This window comes from Diadema setosum, chromosome 2 (assembly GCF_964275005.1).
Source record: "Diadema setosum chromosome 2, eeDiaSeto1, whole genome shotgun sequence".
Lineage (NCBI taxonomy): Eukaryota > Metazoa > Echinodermata > Echinoidea > Diadematoida > Diadematidae > Diadema > Diadema setosum.
Window position 1 is genome coordinate 28,376,875 of NC_092686.1, and position 21,150 is coordinate 28,398,024.

At 35.7% G+C, this 21,150-nt stretch overlaps 1 protein-coding gene across 1 annotated transcript in view; it reads left to right on the plus strand.

Annotated features, from left to right (window-relative positions):
• LOC140246255 (voltage-dependent L-type calcium channel subunit alpha-1D-like) overlaps nt 1-21,150 on the plus strand; it is a 91,295-nt gene that overhangs the window by 50,256 nt on the left and 19,889 nt on the right. Inside the window, exons 23-31 of the mRNA XM_072325713.1 lie at nt 608-766; nt 1,685-1,795; nt 2,552-2,635; nt 16,561-16,683; nt 17,126-17,191; nt 18,396-18,487; nt 18,908-19,049; nt 19,460-19,587; nt 20,314-20,410. Of these exons, the coding sequence (XP_072181814.1) occupies nt 608-766; nt 1,685-1,795; nt 2,552-2,635; nt 16,561-16,683; nt 17,126-17,191; nt 18,396-18,487; nt 18,908-19,049; nt 19,460-19,587; nt 20,314-20,410 (1,002 nt within the window). The remainder of the gene's footprint in view (nt 1-607; nt 767-1,684; nt 1,796-2,551; nt 2,636-16,560; nt 16,684-17,125; nt 17,192-18,395; nt 18,488-18,907; nt 19,050-19,459; nt 19,588-20,313; nt 20,411-21,150) is intronic.

Genomic DNA, 21,150 nt, shown 5'->3' on the forward strand with positions numbered 1-21,150 from the left:
ACATTGAATATGGTCAACTGTCAATACAACTTGAATAATTCTTTAAAAAGGAAGAGAGAGAACTAAGTATGAGAATTGTGATCTGGACAAAATCAAGCAAAATAGTTTGGAGGAGTAGACACAGGAAATTGTGAATAGGTCAGTGTCAGAGGGCAAGCATACAAGAACTTGTAGTGGCATGGGATCACCAGGTCAGCTACTTTAGTGGACCAGATCTGCACTACAGCAGAATATCAAATTGTTAATCTCTTCATGCCGCTGATGTGTTAATTGTGGTAGTTTGCCAAAGGTAAAGACTTGCTCAGGATATTTTTTGACTGACAGATTTCTCATGTGTAGTCAGTAAACAGGGGATATGGCATAATCAAAATGTGAGAGTTACTTTTGGCTACTGTGTTAATATAATTATACATGTGTGTGTACACGTACTGCAAGTTATATTTTTGTAAAATCATATCAAAAGAATGAAGCAAGTTATGACCTCCATAGTAAAAGTCTTTTTCAGCAGTGATGGCCACTATATACACATGATTTTGACTCCGTCCACCCTCCCCCCTCCCCACTCTTTCCTCCTTTTCCACATTGCGCACTCCTTCCGATCCTGCAGAGAAATTGTCTGGAGTTTGCGCTGAAGGCCAAACCCCAGCGGAAGTACATCCCAAAGAACTCCAAGCAGCACCTCGTATGGAAGCTGGTCACGTCTAGGGGCTTTGAGTACTTCATCTTTGTGCTGATCATGGTGAACACTATCATTCTGGCAATGAAAGTAAGCCTTTTGGTGAAGTTGTGGATTTTCATACTTATATGTCTTATCCTGTGTGTTTGTCTGTATAAGTATATGTTTATAGGCACATATCTATGTGTATACATGTATGTCTGTGTGTGTTTATATGTACAGATACTTGTATGCGCAGATCCTGTATATGTGTGTGTATATGTATGTGTACATATGCAAGTATGTGTGTATGTATTTATGTGTATGTGTATAAATCTATGTCTCTTTTATATACACATGTATATGTAATATAAATTTTGTCAGTCAAACGAATAACACTGTATGAATTAGAAACAAGACGAATGTCGTTTACTGCATTGATCATGATGAGAGTTTTATTCTGATTTATGCTACTTTCATTTGTATTTGAGTTCTTAGTCATAGTCATCACGGTCAACACTAACATTCAAATGGTGAAATTAGAATGAATGTAATGTCACAAAAAAATGGACTGAATTGTGGAAGGTGATCCTCATATTTCTCTTGTTGCAGCATGTTGTGTGCGGTCAGGTGACAGAAAATCATCGAAATTGCTCCACTTGAATACGGTTACATTAAGATGCCTAAAATTTGATGTTTATCCATGTGCAATCTTGGCTGTGAGATGGGCAGATTCACAAACATATATCTATTTGATGTCATTTAGCTATATATTCCGGTAACAGTACTGCTAAATGCCAGAAATGATTTCCGATTCTAGACTATTAGATAGTGGATATTAGAGTGGCTAGCACTGCCAGCTCCAGCAACCCAAGAGTACAAACTTCTAAAAAAATAAATAATTCAACAAAATGGCTGATTTTCATTTGGTGCCCCGGATACCATTTATGTCATCATGTGTCAATCTGTGACAGTGACCATGTTTGGAAGTCAAAGGGTATTTGTATTTTTGCTTGTTCTTACCCACAGTACCGTAATCAACCAAAGCCATATGAGAAAGTCCTGGATTACATGAACATCATCTTCACAGCGGTCTTTACCGTAGAGTTCCTGCTCAAGATCATTGCCTTCAAACCCAAGGTTGGTAGACTTTGCGTAGAATTGTGATTAGCTGCTGCAGTTGTCTCGACAACATGTCATGACCTTATTCTCTCTGGTAAACGACACGAGCCCAGATCCAGGAAACATTTTCTGTTTGATTTTTCATTTCATTTATTTTCATTTCCAGCAAAAGAGCAATTAGATTAAAACATTTACATAAGGTTCTGCAAAGTCAATACAACGTGGAAATAAAGGAAAGTACAATCTCCACGTAACTAATTGCTGAATTGAAAAAATAAATAAAACTGGGCATCAATGCCCCCTTCTCAGCCTTCACTGGCCATTTGTCTCTCTCTTTTTTTTTTTTTTAGCCAGTGTTGTGACAAAAATTTGACACAATGTAGTTGTGACCAAAAATGTCAGTAATGGAGACAAAAATGAAGGAAAGTTTATTGATGGTATGGGAGAGTCTACAAATTAAATGCTGACTGTGCTCAGGTTTCTTTCTTGTGTTATTGTTTGCAATTAGTGAATGTAATATTAAACTAATTATAGAGTGTTATTGTATAACTAGTACTTTGAAACTTCTGGTCATATCAAACTTCAAACATAAATCGAAATATCTTGAAAGGAATTCACTATATAGGGTTTGTTTTCATGTTGTAATTACTGTTCCATTCCTGCTAGTCTCGGTTGTAGAAGATATTTTGCATTTAAGATGGGATGGAGTGATATCATTTTCAAGCCTTTGTCTAGTTTATTTGTTTACTCTCTGTTTTCTATTTCTGTGATCAGAACTATTTCCGGGACTCTTGGAACGTGTTTGACTTCATCATCGTGCTGGGGAGTATCATCGATATTGTGGCCGATGAGGTCAACGTGAGTCTCACTTTTAAAATTCTTTTTTTTTTTAATTCTTTTTCGCAATATTTGTTATTTCTCAAACTTTTATTCTTCTGTGTATGCATTTTCTAGGCACAAGTAGTTTTAAAAGGTTTAAATCAACCAGATATGAAAGGGGCAAGACTTTTATAAATGGCCAGGGCATTTATTTTCTGGGAGGAAGACAGTTTGAAAAGGTTGAAGTATGCCTAAAGAAGAAGGGAAAACAAAAAAACCATGTGACACAGAGAATAGACTTCTTGTCATTGTGTCACTGAGAAATAAATTAATTTTAGATAAAGTTAAAAAGTGTGATTCCATATTTACTGGGTTTCTGATCACCTGATCTTAATCAGAAATGTTTCAGGAATTGTGATGAAAAAATCCTCAAGCATTATTAAGCATTATGTATATCTTTCATGCCCTACTTGGTATATTCTTTAAGCACATCTAACCTTATGTTCTTACAAGGATATTGAGCCGGTAGATACAAGTAACACTTGATCAACTACAAGTATGTCTACGCTGTTCCTTTTAGTACTGCCACAGATTCAGTTATAATTGACATCTCAGAAGTGAACATACTTGTATCTACACATTGAAGTTTTGGCCACAGTGAAAACATTTCTTTGATCAATTTTAAAATTTTATGTTGTGTGGGTCAAGTTCCTACAGGAAATCCAAGAAATAAGATAAAACAACTCCATCCCCGCTTCCCCTTCCCCTTTAGAAGAAAAAAGGGGGTAAAAAATAAATTGTCAGTATTCATTTTACCAGAATCACATATAGTACACGGCACAGTACTTTGTTAATTAGAAAGGAGCCATCACAAGAACTTCAGTTATTATCAAGAAATGGCAAACACCCTTCAATTTTTGCGGACAGAGTAGGCTGTTCTAATGAGCATTGGAATCTGAAAGGGGAAAACACAAAAGGAAACCTTAACTACAATGAATAATTTAAGTGTCTCATTTTAGTCCAAATCCAACGGGGGAAAAATTGAATGGATGAGCTTGCCATCTTCTTTCCCTTACTTTGCAGTGAGAACTGCTTACTCTGGCATTGGCAATGTCTTGAAGATTAGTAACATTGACAACTTGAGATGTCCAGAATGTGAAATTCCTACAATGTACAGGATTTGTTAGTCTGCAGGAGGCCTAGGAAAAAAGATACACGCCACCCTCTCAGAGAATCGGTTATACAAGCTCTTGGTGACCAGAAATGGATGTGCCATGTGTTCACTCTTATTGACAAGTAGAATATTGTAGAGACAAAGGGTTACTTGGCTGTTAGTGCATAGAAATATCTTCAGATATCAAGTATTCAATGTAGTTTGATCTTAGATGAAAATAGAAGAAAGTTAGGAACAAATAGTGATGAAAGGAATTAGTTTGAATTGGGTCTATCAGCAAAATTAAAGTGATATTCATGGATTTGGTGGTATTTGAAATGATGATAATATCACACACAGTTAATCTCTTTCAATTTTATTCCTTCCTGAGATGCATTTGTACTTTTTCTTCAGGATCCATATGGCAGATGATTACAATCGTTATGAATTTTTGGACATGTTTTGTAATGTGTGATGTTTTACCTTGTCTACACTACCATCATATAACTGACACCAATAATGTGTCCCTTTTTGGTACTTGTGGTGGTAGTAAGTGTAAATTGTGTTGGTACAGGGATCTTCTACCAACTGACCAAACTGCCAGGGACTTGTCGATTTGTTTCTAATCACTCATTACATGCCCATTTACTAATTACATGACAGTTCTGCACATCCTCCCATGTTTATCAGAAAATTCCCCCTCCTCCCCCCCCCCCCCAAAAAGAGAAAAGATATGTGCATTAAGGTTAAAAGTTTTTTATATGTTTGATACCAAAATTCATTTATACACTTTAGTCAGTCAAGATCTTCATGAGATTACATGTGACCTTGCATCGAAAAACAGCAAAGTGTCATCAGATAAGAGTGTGTAAATTGAATTAAAGTTTTTGCTTCAGGATAAGGCACTGAAATTTAAGCCAGAAGGATTAGTGGCTGTGGTCGTACCACCTACTGTCTCATCTCTTAGTGCTTTTGCACAGACGATGGAGGCAAGACACGGCGCAAACAAAAAGAAGAATATTCAGGCTTATTCTCCTTGCATGTCCTGTCTCATACTTTTATCTGTGCACAGTATGTGTAGATATGAATTAAGACATGTAGATGTGCCATTTCGGTAGATCAGTGATATTGTCCATTTTGTTGATGTCTGAGCAATTTTGGCAGCTCTGACACTAAATCTATCATAACCTGCGATTTGATAGGGCGATGAACAAAGTTCATTATCAGATTTTCAAAGTGAGGTTTGAAATCTACAGGATTCCATCTAAATTATTCAATTCTGGACCTTAAAGGTCCAGTATACCTTTGGGAGCAGTGATTTCAAAAATGTTCAAGATATCACATTTAATGCATATGTGTAGGTCTGTTGTATCATAAAACATCCTACCATATGAAATATTTGCCATAAAACCTAAAATATAAGGAGATATCAGGATTTTTCTCAGTAAACCGTAACTGTATACGGTTTAGTCTGGAAACATTTTTATTATAACTATTGTTCACATTTTGTGTATTTAACAACACTTAACATCCTTTATACGGATTCAAATTTTGACAGTGGTTGTTTCTATCCCTAACTCACATTTTAGAACTATTTTAAAGCACTAATGCTTTCATCTGCAAATGGTAAATTATTCCTTTAATGATCACTGTGGTTCCAGATTTTAGAAATATAGAAAGCATGACTCGTAGTAGGGTTTTGTGTATGGATATGATCTTTCTTGAATCACTTTTTGTCACTAACACAAAGAAATGTCAAGCAGCACAAGTTACAGATACATGTACTAGTGTTTCAAGGCATATCAGCCACCAGTATGTGCATATACATTGTACAAGGTAAAGAGCTAGATCACACATGGTTTTGGCTTGAGGTTGACATTTTCAGGCCTACTCGAAAATCATCCCATGGGACTATTTGTGTGTTTTATGATGCAGGGTCACATATGTAGTCAAGAGTCCATGAAAGCTCGAAGGGTTGTTACAGCTTTACAGAACCCCTAACTGGCATGTAATTCATAAAATATCTGATTACCATTATAAAGCCATTGTTTCAATATTCCCTGTGTAAATTGATACTGCACAAGATTTGTACTTCACCTGTTTTGGACGAGCTGATTTTCCTGCAACAAGTGTTTCCCTAAAGGCGTGTCTTCATCAGCCCGAAGTTTCAAAATAGCGCGCTATCTTGCGGTTACCAAACTAGTCCGATGTCAAAATAGCGCGCTATCTGTGTAGTGAAGACGCAGATAGCGCGCTATTTGATCGGGAAAATTTCCCCCAAAATCTTGGTCTAGTTCGTCAACTAGAGCGCTAATTCGTGAAATAGCGTGCTATTTTGGGTGCGTCTCCATCAGCCCGAAATTTTCTCGATCCCTCCACGCTTCTGGTTAGCCAGCTGGCAATGGAAAACGCATATACAAGCTAGTAATTGTGTATAGTACATTACCCCCACGCACGGTGTATTCATCCAGGATCACATAATATATCATGTATATATAGGCCTACTGTTGCTGACATCTTTAAAACCAGGGAGGTGATTTCTCTCACCTCCCTAATAAAACTCAGTGCCGTGCATGCTAGCTGTTTTTTGTAAACTTCTTCTTGGTCCACTCTACCTTAGCTGAAGATTCTTGCAGATTGTGTGTATTTTTGATTTGCTTAAACATTGCAATTTTTTAACTTCATATAAGATGCCTCACTGGATAAAAGAGTAGCGTTATTAATATCCCTTTGGAGAGAATTTGCTGTACCGCTCACCTCCCTGGTTGTAGAATCGTACATACGGTGATATAGGAGATTTTGAGCGGGGAAATCCACTTTCGAACCGCGAGCTACATTGTAGGCAGAGTTATATTGCAAAGTGCGCATGCGTTAATTTTCGGACTAATTTCCCGAAGCAGGCTGTTCGAGTTGATGAAGACGCACATTCGCTGTATCGGGCTATTTACATGTACTAAGACCGCAAAATGTCCCGCTAGTTTCAACTTCGGGCTGATGAAGACACGCCTATAGACACCTGCCCAAGTGTACTCCGGGCTTATTTTTAATGGGGTAGGCTTGATTACAAAGCATAATACATGACAAAATCATTCATGATAAGGAGTCATGAAAAGAGGTAGGGGTGCAGAGTAAGGTTGGTAGCGTGAGAATTGGTGGTTACCTAACACCTTGTTAGTTTTAATAAAAATGTATCGAAATGTATCTTTAATGTGAGCGATGCTTTTAATACTAAGAATAACATGGATTTTTTTTTTTTTTTTTTTTTTTTTTTTTTACTTCGGTTGGATTGCTGTACTAACATAACCAATCCTGCTTGTTTTTCTTTTGTTTGTTATTTGTTTATTCCTTCCACCCCTCCCCTTCCAAAACACCCACATCCAAATTGACCACCCCATACTCATTTCTGTTCTCCCCCCTGGCATTTGAACCTGCTATTCAAACCAAATCAAATAATCTACAAAAATACAGAGGGTTGGTGCAACATCTATTTTGTTCTCATTTTCCTTCCTTTCAAATAAACATGGCTTTCTATCCATCTTGTATTTCTGTTGAAAAAACAGTTTTGCATGCATTTGGTTGGAAATCTGTTGGCTTATTCTGTAAAATTTACATGTGGGGCATTCAGATTTGTGCATTCTCCTTCTTATTTCATATCAGTGTCTAACAACAAAAAAAAGAACCATATTCTAGTTTCATCCTCTTTGTATAACCTTGTTTTGTCCATGAACATATGTATAAAAAAAAGAGAGAAATTAACATTGGTGATATTGGGATCTAATGTTGCCCTTTAAAAAGATTTATTCAAGTTAATATAAATCTTTATTGCTTATTCTTTCATATGACAACATTCGTTTTTTTTTTTTTTTTTTGGTGTGCATTGAAACTGTTCTTATTTTCTTTTTGCGCACAATTATATGTAGTCATTTGATGTATTGTCGGCACTGCATTCTGTGGTGTGTAGTTCCAGCTGTGAAACCATCTGTTGTAGAAGTGTCATTAATTTTATCACTTAAAGAGGAAGTGCAAAAAAAAAAGTAGTAGTAATCACCTTTCTGGACTTTCTTGCATAAGGATATATGCTACTTGCTTGCACATTTCATACATCGGGATATCAGTGTCAGCTAATAACCTTTATAAATGCTGAATGAATTTTACCAATATCACACAGGATATTTCAACAGATATTCTAACGAGGCACATTGCTACATAAAATTTGATATCACCGAAGTGTATCATTTTGTTTTGCCTGATAAGAAGGTATACAGAATCCAGTTGCTCTTGGTAAAACAATCACTGGTGGTTTTGTTGATAAACTTTGTCCTCCTTAAAGAATACCTTAAGAATTTTTTGCTCACAAGTATATCCATTCAATGTTTTTCAAATTTATCTCCTTTTTAAATAATGAAAGTCAATAGTGCATGCTTTAATATGGAGATAATCCCACAAATAATATTGTACTCTTTCCTCGTCAATTTATTATAAGTATTGCATTTTGGATTCTTTACCAAAAAAAAATCAGTTCTGTATTTCTAAATTCATATCATGAATTTCATCTTGCTGCTTATGAGGGCAAATTGTTTATCAATACAACATTTCTTGATTCCATAACTGGTATAAATATGTGGAAATCATTTTTTGTATGTTGGTACTTTTAGGCATTTAATTGGGTACTTAAAGAAGCATCAATGCACAAGATAGTCTTTGCTGTGATTTATTTGAAATATTTCTTAAAACTGAGGTTGAGAGAAATTCTATTCCAGTATTATGTCCAGTACCAAACAAGTGAAACATCCAGAGGAACACCCTCTAAAAATAACTTTAAGCATCATGTACTCCTGGAGTGAAATAATTTCATCTTTTAAAGGGAGAATTTTTTTTTCTTAGATGATGCATGCATCTTGTAAATGTTTGTGCATCGTGAGCATCCATGCTTTTATTACATTCTTTATACCCCCCTTTTGTTTCTTGCTAAATTCTCATTTTTGCAATTAACTTTTAGGGCACCCATCTTATTTATTTATATGGCTGTTCTGTTAGTAGTATAGTGTGATAATCCTTGACCCTTTGCATTTTTTTTTAATCTTTTACTCTCATTTTGTTTGTTGGTTTGGGTTTTTTTTAAAGAGCAGATGGGCATTTTTACCATTTTTAGGGTCTCTCTATGTGTTCTCTCCTACCTTACTACTCTGATCCTTACAGTTAATCTTTGCTCTTTTTTTTTTTTCTTGGCTAATATTTTGTTGATATTTCTGTAAGCTATGGAGCCTAGGACATTCTCACCAGATAGATCTCGTAATACCAGTGCCACACTATCATCTACTTTAATCGGAAAATAATCTGAGAAACCTTCTTGTCTTGTGCCAGTAATTTTGGTTCCTATGCAGGGCTTAGAAGGTTAGACAAATCAGTTAAATGAAAAACAAAATGCCTCAGTGCCCTATGTTACTTTAATATCTGAGTTATTTTGATTATTGTTCAAACAGATGCATTTTAAACAGTTCATATTGATGACTCGTTTGCACTTCCCCTTGCAGAGTTGTTCACAGGGATTTAACATAAGTAATGCTGTTGTGATTTGTCGTTCATTTTTTTTTAAAAATTGAAACAATACTGTCATTCTTATGGAAGATATTGAATTTACTGCGGAAGAATTGTCTATTTTAAAATTCTACTGGTGTGCACTGTAATTTGCCTGTACGGTGCAAACCATTAGAGAATGAACATGTGAACATGCGTGTCGTTATAGTCATATGTGGAATCGTAATATGTTGGTACCTGCTCCGTAAACAATGGGTGTTTGGGTATTACTAGCAAAACTTTGATAATGAGGTGTCTCATTGTTCCACCTAATCAATAATCATGTTTTGATCAAAATTAATTGAGTCAATCTCATACATCAGAACTTGTCTCAAGAGTGGTTTGTTATATAATCCACTGTCTGAATTGAATATAAAAGAAAGTCTTTTTTTTTTTTTGGTCAGTTATGATTCCTATGGATGAATGTTAGTATCTAATAGTGCTGGCTGATAAGAAGCTAAATAGTGCTAAAGTAGGACCCGAGGAAAATCAAACATTTTATCTGATAGCCTTTTACTTTGTCAACTGTTTCAGCTCTGTCATACTGTCATGCCAAACTCTACATTTCTCTTTCTCCGATTTTTATTTACCTCAAGTTATTTCTATCACCTCTATAAATGTATCGCATTTTGTTCTTGTTGAACAGTTTGTTTGTTCTTTTAAAGTGACATTAAGTATGATTTAGTTTCTGCACTTAATTTCCTTTTAACTTAAGATGTTGTTTAGTTTCTGCACATGATTTGTAATTTTTTAAAGGCTAAGCTGACACATCGTAGAGTAGACATGCACAAATTGCCATGTCACCAGTGAATGAACGTTACAAAGATTACAATGATATGATTTTTTGGTGACCTTTTCTTTTAGTTGTACACATTTTTTTTTCTTTTTTTTTTTTGCAACAAGTGAATTTTGTGACCTCTAGCCGCACATTCTTTTTGCGTGTGTGTTCTCACAGCTGTCATTTCTTCACATGAATGCCGCCGAGGTTGGCAGAGATTTCAAAACTATCTCTGTTTCGATACCTTGGAAACTCTTCTAAAGTGCGCACATCCACTGTGGTAGAGATAAATCTCAAACACAATGGGAGGATTTCCCTATTAAAAGATCGTGGACGTATTGGGCGAGATGATTTGTCCACAATCCTAATGTTCATCTGATGGATGATGGGCAACTATGCTACATCCTATTAAAGATTGCAATCTGTTCATTGAATTTGATATCTTGTAATTGTTTTTGTTTTTGTCAGAAAGATTTGCTTTTTATTTATTTCTATTTCATAGAAATTGCCCAAAAGGCCTGATTTTCTTTTTCTTGCGCAAACCCTATGAAATGGAACCCGGAGGAAAAAGAAAATGTGGAGTTTGGCTCAGGTTTAACCAGCAGTAGGGAATAACACCAGTTCTTGCATATTCAGAAACTAATATTACCAAATTTCTGCCAGCTGAATTGTCATCGTATCACTTTGTCTTTGTTTGTCCTTTTCTGTATGTCTGTGTATCTGTATGTTGTTCACCATATGTGTATAACACATCAACCTTTTCATAAACGTCATATTATTTTGGTTTAACAGAATTATTGATATCAATTGTGCATTATCTAAATGCTAACAAGTAAAAGCGTACCTGCTATAGTGCAATCATGTGATGGATTTTCTGTGCATTTTTACAGACAATTAACCTTGAAATTGAGAATGTTTACTACCCATCCATGGTATTCTATATTTTTGTCCAATATAAAACTTAACAACTTGGAAAAGACATATGGGGCATATCAAACATTTCCCCTTTCACATTCTTAAAAAAAAAATGATATGAAATTATGTGCATGAAAATGAAATAACTACATTTACCATGAATGGTATTACCATCAAAGTTTTTTTTTTTTTCAATTTTCCCCTCCTGATGTAGATGAAATAGAAAGTTGCTGACATTAATGATGAGGAGATATCTTTTCTGAGGAAGTTGGCTGTAGCAACATAAATTTTCTTGATCTCGGGTGTCAGGAGAATTAAAAGAAAAGAAAAATGTATATAAATTTAGGAGGCTTGCATGTGTTGTTTGAAATATTTAAATTTCACTGTCTTGCTCCTCTTAATCTCACTGCAAATATAGAAAGATGCCACACATACAATACCTACCAGAGAATAAAAATGCCCGTTTTGCAGAATGGTTGCACATGCATGTAGAGACATGGCCCTTGAGATTATAGTCTGAAATTTCACGATATAACTAGTCAATGTCGTCACCGTCTACACCTGTCGTATCCTTGTTGTGATGTCTGGTTCTGTTGTTGGTATTTGTGAGACAAGTTTCTTTAATTGGTATTATCAAGAAGTCTTGACATACTAGACAAGTGAATTCTCTATTTCTCCTTTTTTTCACCCTATTTTTTTTTTTCTGTTCGATGGCTACATTTGGTTGTTGGGGGCGAATGCTCGACAGGTTATGCAATCGGTAAATCAAACGACAATTTCCGCGATCATCTTCTTCCAAGTATCTACTCATACCTATCCGTGCACTCTGTACTCTGAAAATGTTTAGCCTGTCCTCCTCACTAGTACGTCGTCGCGACTTCATAGCTGCACTTTCCTTCTCTGATATTTTCACTCTCTCAGTAGCATTAAATGCACCTGAAGCTGGTACAGATGATTTTTTTTTTCTTCTGTCTTTTCTAGCTGAATTAGCAGCATCTTCACTTCCAACATATCCATTATCTTTTGGCCTGTACCACTCTTGGTAGTCACACCTATGCCTGTTTGGAATGGTTACACGAGGGACTACTATCTACGCTGAAAGTCTCTTTGACTGACAGAGACACTCCCCATCCCTCATATTGAAACAAACAAACAAACAAACTCTCACACACATACACACACACACACACACAGACAGACACACATGTTCACCCTCTTACGCATACATTTTTATACCCAGGTGTAATTTCTCGTAGAATGTTCCTTAAAAGAGCATATCTCTGCACAGTTTTTTTTAATATGGCACAACGTTCTTGAGTAGGTCATTTTTTTTTTTTGAGGATGTTGGTGTCATGGTAGCATAAAATTTCAGTCAAATTGGCCTAGATTTGGTTCTTTGACTTTTCCAAACCTTGCTGAACAAAATCTGTGAAGCACTGCCCATAGAGATACAGAAAATTTCTTGTAAATGTATGCGCTATGTGGCAGTGAGTCAATACACCATCAATTGGCAAAGATTTGTTTTGACTGCCTCCAAATAGGATGGTCCTTTCCCTTTAAAAATAGGAAAAATGCCAAGTTTAGTAATCTTTTTTCGCATTAATGCAATCCAAAGAATAAGAAGTTTATATTTTGAATTGACAAAAAAAAAAAAGATGAAGTTGCTACTTTTCTGGTGGTGAATATGAAGCATATATAGTACTGCTACTCACATACAGAAGTTTGCATTGAGTTTGCATTTTTAAAATATCATTCTTGATATTCTAAATATCATTCCCCTCTCCTCAGTTAACGGCAGGAATTACAGGTCATACTTATTGTGCATGTAGGGGGATGGTTTTCCTCCTTTAACCTTTGTTTGCAATGTGAGCAACCTGATTTATCACTTGCATAATAACTGGTTAATCTAATTGGGGCTTTGCTGGATGACATTTCTTTTGATCTTTTTCTTTTAAAGCTTAGATCTCTCTTGATTTTTGCATCAGCAGCAAGCCTGTGATATTATATTGCTACTTTGCTCAGCACTGGTACATCTTCGCTAACACATTTTCTTTTTTTGTCTATCATTACTCTATGCAAGCAACACATGGTTAATGCTGAAATGTGGCTTTAAGTTTACACATCATGATCACACAGTGCATTGGGAATTTCTGGCGTGACTTTTTTTAACACTAACAAAGTTATGTAAAGTCCATTAGATACCCTTTGTGTACATAATCCTTGTGCATTTATGCCTTCTTCCTAGGACATCACATTCTATTATTTCATAATACTCAGTAAAAGGGGGAATGTAACAAATATGTGTTCCCCTCCCCCCTCCCCAAGAAAAAAGGCTAGAAAGAAATTTATTGGATTTTACAATTTTCCAAATCTGCAACAAGTTGCTTCTAAGACCAAGACTTAGGCAGGGATGTTATGAAAGACTCTCTGCGATATTAACAAGACAGAGAGAGAGAGAGAGAGAGAGAAAGAGTATAATATTTTCATTTCCTAGTCACCTGTTAAAAGAATGCTATTCACACACACACACACACACACACACACTGTCTGCCTAATTGGGTGATGTTCATTATTCCAAAGGTTCATTATTCCGAAACACACAAATTCCCTATATCTACATGATCATTGATCTGAAAATGAAATAGGGTCTCTTAATCCGATCATTTGCGACCTTATTCCGAAGGTTCGTTTTTCCAAAGGTTCCTTAATCCAAAATTGAAATCATTTTCTTTATTCCAAAGGTTTGTCAATCCAAAAATGAAATAAAGTTTGTTATATGGGAGGTTTGTTAATCCAAAAATGAAATTAAGTTTGTTATTCCGACGGTTTGTTAATCTGAAAGTAAAAAGAGGATGTGAACATAACTCGCCTTCCAAAATTACCAACGTTATTTTGTTGTCAGATTAACAGAACTTCAGAAAAACAGATCTTATTTCATTTTCAGATAAATGAACCTTCAGAATAACAGATCTTATTTCATCTGCTAATTAAGAACTTTTGGAGGAATGAACCTTATTTCATTTTGAATTAATGAATCTTTGGAATAATGAGCATTTGAAATAATGAACATAACAAATTACTATGAAAGTAGAAACTTTTACGGTATTGAAAATTTTGCACATTTTGCGCAACCAGAAGCTTGTGCAAAAATCAGCAATGTTCCAGTAATCAATGTCCTCATTCTTTGGAATTGAAAACATGTAAAATTCATCTTACCAAACAGAGCGCGAAAAATAATTACTCACGCAAAACTATCCACTTTTACAGCATAACCCTATAGTCGCCTAATTACACTCACATGGCAATTAAAGATTGTGACTATAAGGGTGTGAGGGGAATATTGTAGGACACAAACAGTAGAGCTTAGATGACACCAATTTAATTATCATGAAGACATGCAGCATGTCCGCCCACCAGTCACCTGGCTGCACCTCAACGTTAAAGGGACAGTACAGTACTGGTTGAGGTGGGAATTCATGTTTTGAACATTCCTAAGTGAGATAATGAGAAACCTCTTATGAAATGTGAAAGAGCGTATAATTTTAAGAAGGATTCAACATTTATATGATGAAAATTGGTTTTCAAATGGCTAAGATGTCCCCAAAAAGTGATAATAATAAAAGGCAACAGGCCATGCCTTTTATTAGGATCTCTTTGTTTCACCTTGTTTTTAGATATCTCAGCCATTTCAAAACCGATTTTCATCAGATAAACTTTTGATACCCCTTAGAATTGCATGCTCTTTGACATCTCATAGAGTGGTTTCTGAATATCTCGCAAAACGTTAAAAGCTAAATCCTCACCTCAACCAGAACTGTACACCCCCTTTAAAGCCCCACCCTCCCCACTGCAAAGAGGTATGACATTATCCATGCCAGACTCCTGACTACTTTAAAACTTTTTTCCTCCTCCTCCCCCACCTCCCAAAAGAGAGATACCAATCTGCTGTTTGGAATCCATTTAGACTTTTGCATTCAAACTAGGAAACTTGACGTGGTCTCACTCTCACGCCCGAGATATGGTCTACCCTGTAGATCTTCCCCTTCTAGTGTAATTCGATATAGATCTGCACCAGCGTCACTGGTTGTGGGTTAGCCCGACATGGAAAGCAATGCCATAGCCACCAATGCTACTTGTATAGGGAGAGCAAAAATAGTGTTTGTGCATGAAATATGAGACCTCACAAATTAGTACTTTGCACTTGCATCTGTCAAATATTGCAAATACAGTAAGTATATCATTGTTTCATACCTATATAAATAGAAAATGAAACATAGAACAGTATTATATTTCTGTTTGTCACTCTTCTGGGTTAAATAGTTGTCTTGAATCACTGATTTTTTTTTTATTCATTATCATCAATATAATTATTTTTCTTTTGCAAAGCACATAAATGAAAACCAGATGTAAATTTCAAAAAAAAAAAAAAAAGATATCTTGCCTTCTAGGTATAACAGTATTAATTTCTTGTATATTTTAGCATGACATCAGAATTTTTAGTATAAGTGTGAGTTTGTTTTCCATTCTATCCATTTCTTTAGCACGGAATATGTACTTATATATGTACTTAAACAAACTGTTATAACCAATGCCTTTTTAACAGCCCTTAAGATTTTCATCAAGTATGTCAAAAATAATTGGTGGTGGGAGTAAGATTGCCAGGAATGTGATGAACTATAAAAGTGATAAAATCCAGAGAATTCATTACCAATTAAGATGGACAGAGAATGAGTAAATAAAACAGGAAAAATATCATATAATTTTGGATAGTCAAGTTGATGATTGTACTATTCAGATTTCCCATTTTCCAGATTGGTTTGTGCTTTATTGAATTACTTAATAAGTCAGTTTTTATCATTTATTTTGCTTACCTGAGCAAAAATATTAGTAAGGAAAAAAAAAACAAAACAAACAAAATTATTTGTTCTTTAATAGTAAGACAATGACAGGGAAAACATTCTACATCTAACAAAGGTCATAAGGGTGACCACTCTTAAAAAGGTGTACTTTCAAGCATTGTTGATTCAGTAAGTTAATGTCTTTGTAGACATCTTTGGATTTCTTTCAGTTTTCATGAGGCCAGTAGGGTTTTGATGAGCACTCATGTTTTATTAAGACAGAAAAAGATCGCTATTAAAAGCACCCAAGTATTTTGGGGGTTGTTTGCTGTTGTTTTTGTTGTTTCTTTGTTTCTTTGTGCTTTTTTTTGTGGGGGTGGGGGAGGGGTCCCCAAAGATGATTACAAAGGTGTTAAGGACATCAAAACTGCTCTCCAAGGCTGTCAGCTATTATGCACATGCACTGCAAGTGAATGAACATAATGGTGAAACACATGTATGCGAGTAATGGTGTACATTTGGCATGCTTTACATATCTCCGCAAAGGATTGCCGAGAAACATACTATGAAACCTCTGAGTGTAATCTTATATTATTCTTCATCTAGTTTTTTTTTTTTTTTCCTTTTGTGTATGGGCTTTATACTTTCATTCTGGGTCCCAAGCTCACTAATGTTATTTTGCGTGATTTTTTGCCCCTCGCAGCCGGGTAAGAAGCAGTTTAGCATCAACTTCTTCCGCTTGTTCCGTGTGATGAGATTGGTCAAACTTTTGAGCAGAGGGGAAGGAATCAGGACTCTGCTCTGGACATTTATCAAGTCTTTCCAGGTAGGGGAAATTTTTATTTTGTGTGCATAGTTCAAGTGGGTAAATAGTATCATACACTGTACATGTACACCTTTGATGCTCACACATAAGGGGCTTTTACATTGTTAACCAAATGAAAGAATGTTTTTGATCTCTCCGGATATGAGCTTTGGCATTTAGATGAGAGGCAGTTAAGATATCAAACTTTTGATTTATAAACAAACATCTGTATTTATTTGTGCATATTCTCCACCAATATCACATTTGACCTTTTTTTTTTCCTGGTTTTAAATTTTGCGAGTTTTATCAGGATAGTTCCATAGTTGTGTATAACAGCTATGTGGCAGTCTCACTTGAGCTTTAATTGAATTGTAGAGAAATAATTATGATAGATATGATTATGATATTGTTTTCCTGCGTTATTTTTTTTTTCATAATTTTTCCTTTTTCTCATCCCTTTCAGGCCCTGCCCTATGTTGCGTTATTGATCGTCATGTTGTTCTTTGTGTATGCTGTGATTGGAATGCAGGTGAGAACTTTGTCCTCTTCCAAGTGAGCATGGACTTCGGTAACATTGTCTTTAATTGGGTGCTTTTGATAGAGTACAAACATTGACCAATTTAAAATTCTTACTCTATACTCTAGTTCCTCCTTGTCTACCGCTGTTTTCAAGGGGACAATGGCATTTTAACAATTTATCTATTGTGGCTTTAACCTTTTTACTGATGGTTTTGATGAAATTTATGAGAATAACAGTAGTGGCAGTGGTAGCAATGAATGAATGATGATACTGATACTGATTTATTCAAGACATTAGCAACAGAATAGAATATAGGATAAGAAAGAACCATGACAAGTAAATCACAGTATTAGAAGTGGAGTAATAAACCCCTCAAAATAAGTTCTGCAATTAAAGTTTGATATATCATATTTCTCTTATCCCGGCATTATCTTCATTAGATATGACATCATAAGAAAGCCTGATTAATTATCTTTAAAATGACACCTCACTTGGTGTGATTATGTGTTCTTGGAATGTGCAAAACAGCTGAGTATGGCGACAGATCAAAAGTGAAAAGTCACAACAATTCTGCTCTGCTATTGATAAGGTACAGTTTTGATGACAAAAGGCCACTGGAATAAGCAATGCTGAAATGAGAGCATTTTCAAAAACTCCCATTTTCTAAACTTTAGATGACTGTTTGGTCAACCTTTATGTTTAATTCTAATCTGCAGATACTACTGCAGTTTTTGATTCATGTATGAGGCCTGGAATTTAATGATAATCTCACAATGCATTCTTTTCAAACACATTTCTTCCCTGAAACGACAAAGCAAATGGAAATTATACTGTTTGACATAATATGTTTGCTCTATTTTGTAACATTTCACATTTGACCTTTCCTCATACCCAGTCATACTGTGCATTCCAGGAATGCATAATGTAAACAAGTGAGTTGTCGTTGTAAAGAAAATTAATCAGGCTTTCTTATGATGTCACATTTGAATGAAATGATGTAGTTTTAGGAGAAACATGATACATCAAATTGGAATTGCAGGAATTTTTTTTTTTGAGGAGTTTAGATAAAACATGATATAGGAAAAATGTATCAGCTCACAAAGTCCAGTCTAAGTTACTTTCAATTTAAGATGTTCTTGGACCTTTGGATTACATGTTGTAAGTGGTCTGATAAAACTATCGGGTAATATTCTTTTTATTCTTTTCTCCACAGATGTTTGGTAGAATTGAGATTACAGAGGATGGTGCGATTAACAGGAATAATAACTTCCAGACGTTTTTTGCTGCTCTATTGGTGCTATTCAGGTGAGTCTAGCTCAAACCTATCGGAAAATATCATATTCAGTTTTAAACTAAGATCTCCACCTTCTCTCCAAGTCTGGCAATAAACAGTCAATTGGCAAGGAGATATCCTCAAGTTGCCTACTAAGAAAAGAAAAATTCTACCAATGTTATTGTCTCACAAGAAATATACAATTATTGTATGATGAGATAAAAACTGATTAATGTTTTTAACAAACTTGGAACGAGTTGCAACTCAGTCCAAATCATGCTGGTTCCCCTGAACTTGCAGATGCTTCTATACGATTGTGATTAAATCAAGAAATGGAGGAGGAAGAATTTTTATGACACCGATAGGATCAAATTCTGTGTAAATAGTGAAAAGAGACTTACACTATGAGACGCAAAACATGCCCGTGTTCACATGTTTGTCGCCCCCTGTAGATCAGCAACAGGCGAAGCGTGGCAACAGATCATGATGGCGTGCGCGGATTCGCCGGACTGCGAATCGGAGGAGGTTGGGAAGTGTGGCAACAACTTTGCCTACTTCTACTTCATTACTTTCTACTCCATCTGTTCATTCCTTGTGAGTATTGCCAGAGACACATATATAGGGGCTTTTATACCGACAAAATAACACATTTTTTAAACATATCTCATACCTATCGAGTGGTCTCTTTTAATTTTGATCTAAATCTGATGAATTAAACAGTGAGTCATATTTTTCAAATTGTGCTTGGCAAATTTATGCGGTCTGGACGTGTTTGCCTAATCAGGTTTCTCTCACTTCCAGGTGCACATTTATAAACTGCTAGAACACGCTGTGAGTGGAGTCTACTTCAACATTTCTGTTCACTTGTGCTATAATGTGTATATACTCTTGTATGTGAGCAATATTTATGCCTTACTTTATCAGTGATATCTATTTCACAGTATTCACAAGATCGCAACTCAGTATTTGTCAATATTTCCTGTGTTTCTTTTGTCGTATGCCAGATCATCAATTTATTTGTAGCCGTTATCATGGATAATTTTGACTACCTGACCAGGGACTGGTCAATTCTTGGGCCCCACCATCTAGACGAATTTGTCAGACAGTGGTCAGAGTTTGATCCCGACGCAACGTAAGTCAGATTCATTCCTTAAGGCTCAAGTGACCCACATTATATATATCTGTGTTTTTCAATCTCTTCCCTTTTTTCTTATTCTCTCTAGATTAGTCAATGAATAAATCTATGTCATCTCTCTCTTTTTATTGATCCATCTATATCTATCCATCTGTTCGTCTATCTAGCTATCTGTCTGTCTATCTATCAATCTATCTATCTGTCTGTCTATCTCTCTATCTGTCTATCTATCTATCTATTTGTCTTTTTATCTGTCTGTTTATCTATCTATCTATCTATCTATCTGTCTTTTTATCTGTCTGTTTATCTGTATGCCTATCTATCTATCTATCTACCTATCTATCTATCTATCTGTCTATCTGTCTGTCTATATATCTATCTTTCTATATGAAGAATGCATGTATATACAAACCTGTTCATATACCACTTTCTTCCTTACAATACGCCTATCTCAACATCTATCTTCTCTGCCCCTGCTTTTTCAGCTCCTAGAGAAGAGATCGAGTTAACAAGAGATATTTGTCTGTATGTAATTCATGCAAGAACAATGTTTATCTTTCAATGAAAGCTTGAGTCTCTCCAAGAATATTCCTCTTTGAAAACATCTCCATGATTTGTCTATGTTTTTAAGTAAAAATTTGAAAGAGGAGTGATTGTTGATTGAAGCGGATTCTTTTGAAGAGTTTCCTTTCTTTGTTCATCCTTTGCCATCTGACTTGACAGGGGTCGAATCAAGCATCTAGACGTAGTGACGTTACTCAGATCCATCTCCCCGCCTCTAGGTTTTGGCAAACTCTGCCCCCATAGGATAGCATGTAAGGTGAGTAAGGTCTCCTCCATGCAACTGGGTATACTCGCTACCCAGGAACAGTTTTCGGGAAGCTGTTGCTGTGTAACACCATTTTTGCTGTGGCATGTAAATTTATACAGACTCCAATGGCTGCATCACTTTTAGTTTGAAGTTTATAATGTGTTGACAACACTGTGCCAACGCACAGCACATATGCAGCTCTGTTCGGTCACACAATTAAGGTAAGCATGTAAAGTAAGTGAAGTCTCCGCTACAAAAAAGGGGCAATCTTGCTACCCGGCAACAGTTTTCTGGATGCTGTTGCTGTTTGTAACACAATTTTTGCTGTCGCAAATGAATTTAAAGACTCAAATGGCAGCAGCGCATTTTGACAGTAAGTTTATAATGTTTTGACAATGCTGTGCGAGTGCAAAGTGCTAGCTCTATTTGGTCATACACGAAAAACATCAACCCTATCTCCAAACTACCAAACACACAACCCTATCTCCAAACTACCAAAATTTTGTAGGTTTTGTCGGCAATTGTTAAGTGTTAGGGGGAAGAAATATCAACTGTAAGCTCAGAAAGTGTATTTGTACTAGGAAGTGACAGTGTTTCAATCATGGTAAAAAGGTAAAAATAAGATGCAACTAGAAAAGCACTCCGAGAGCGCAGACCTCCGCCAAGCAGTTACTTTCCACCGGGTCTTGCTCTTCCATAGAGGTCAGTGATTTCCACCCACTTCTCTATATAGAAGCCTAATTGTTACG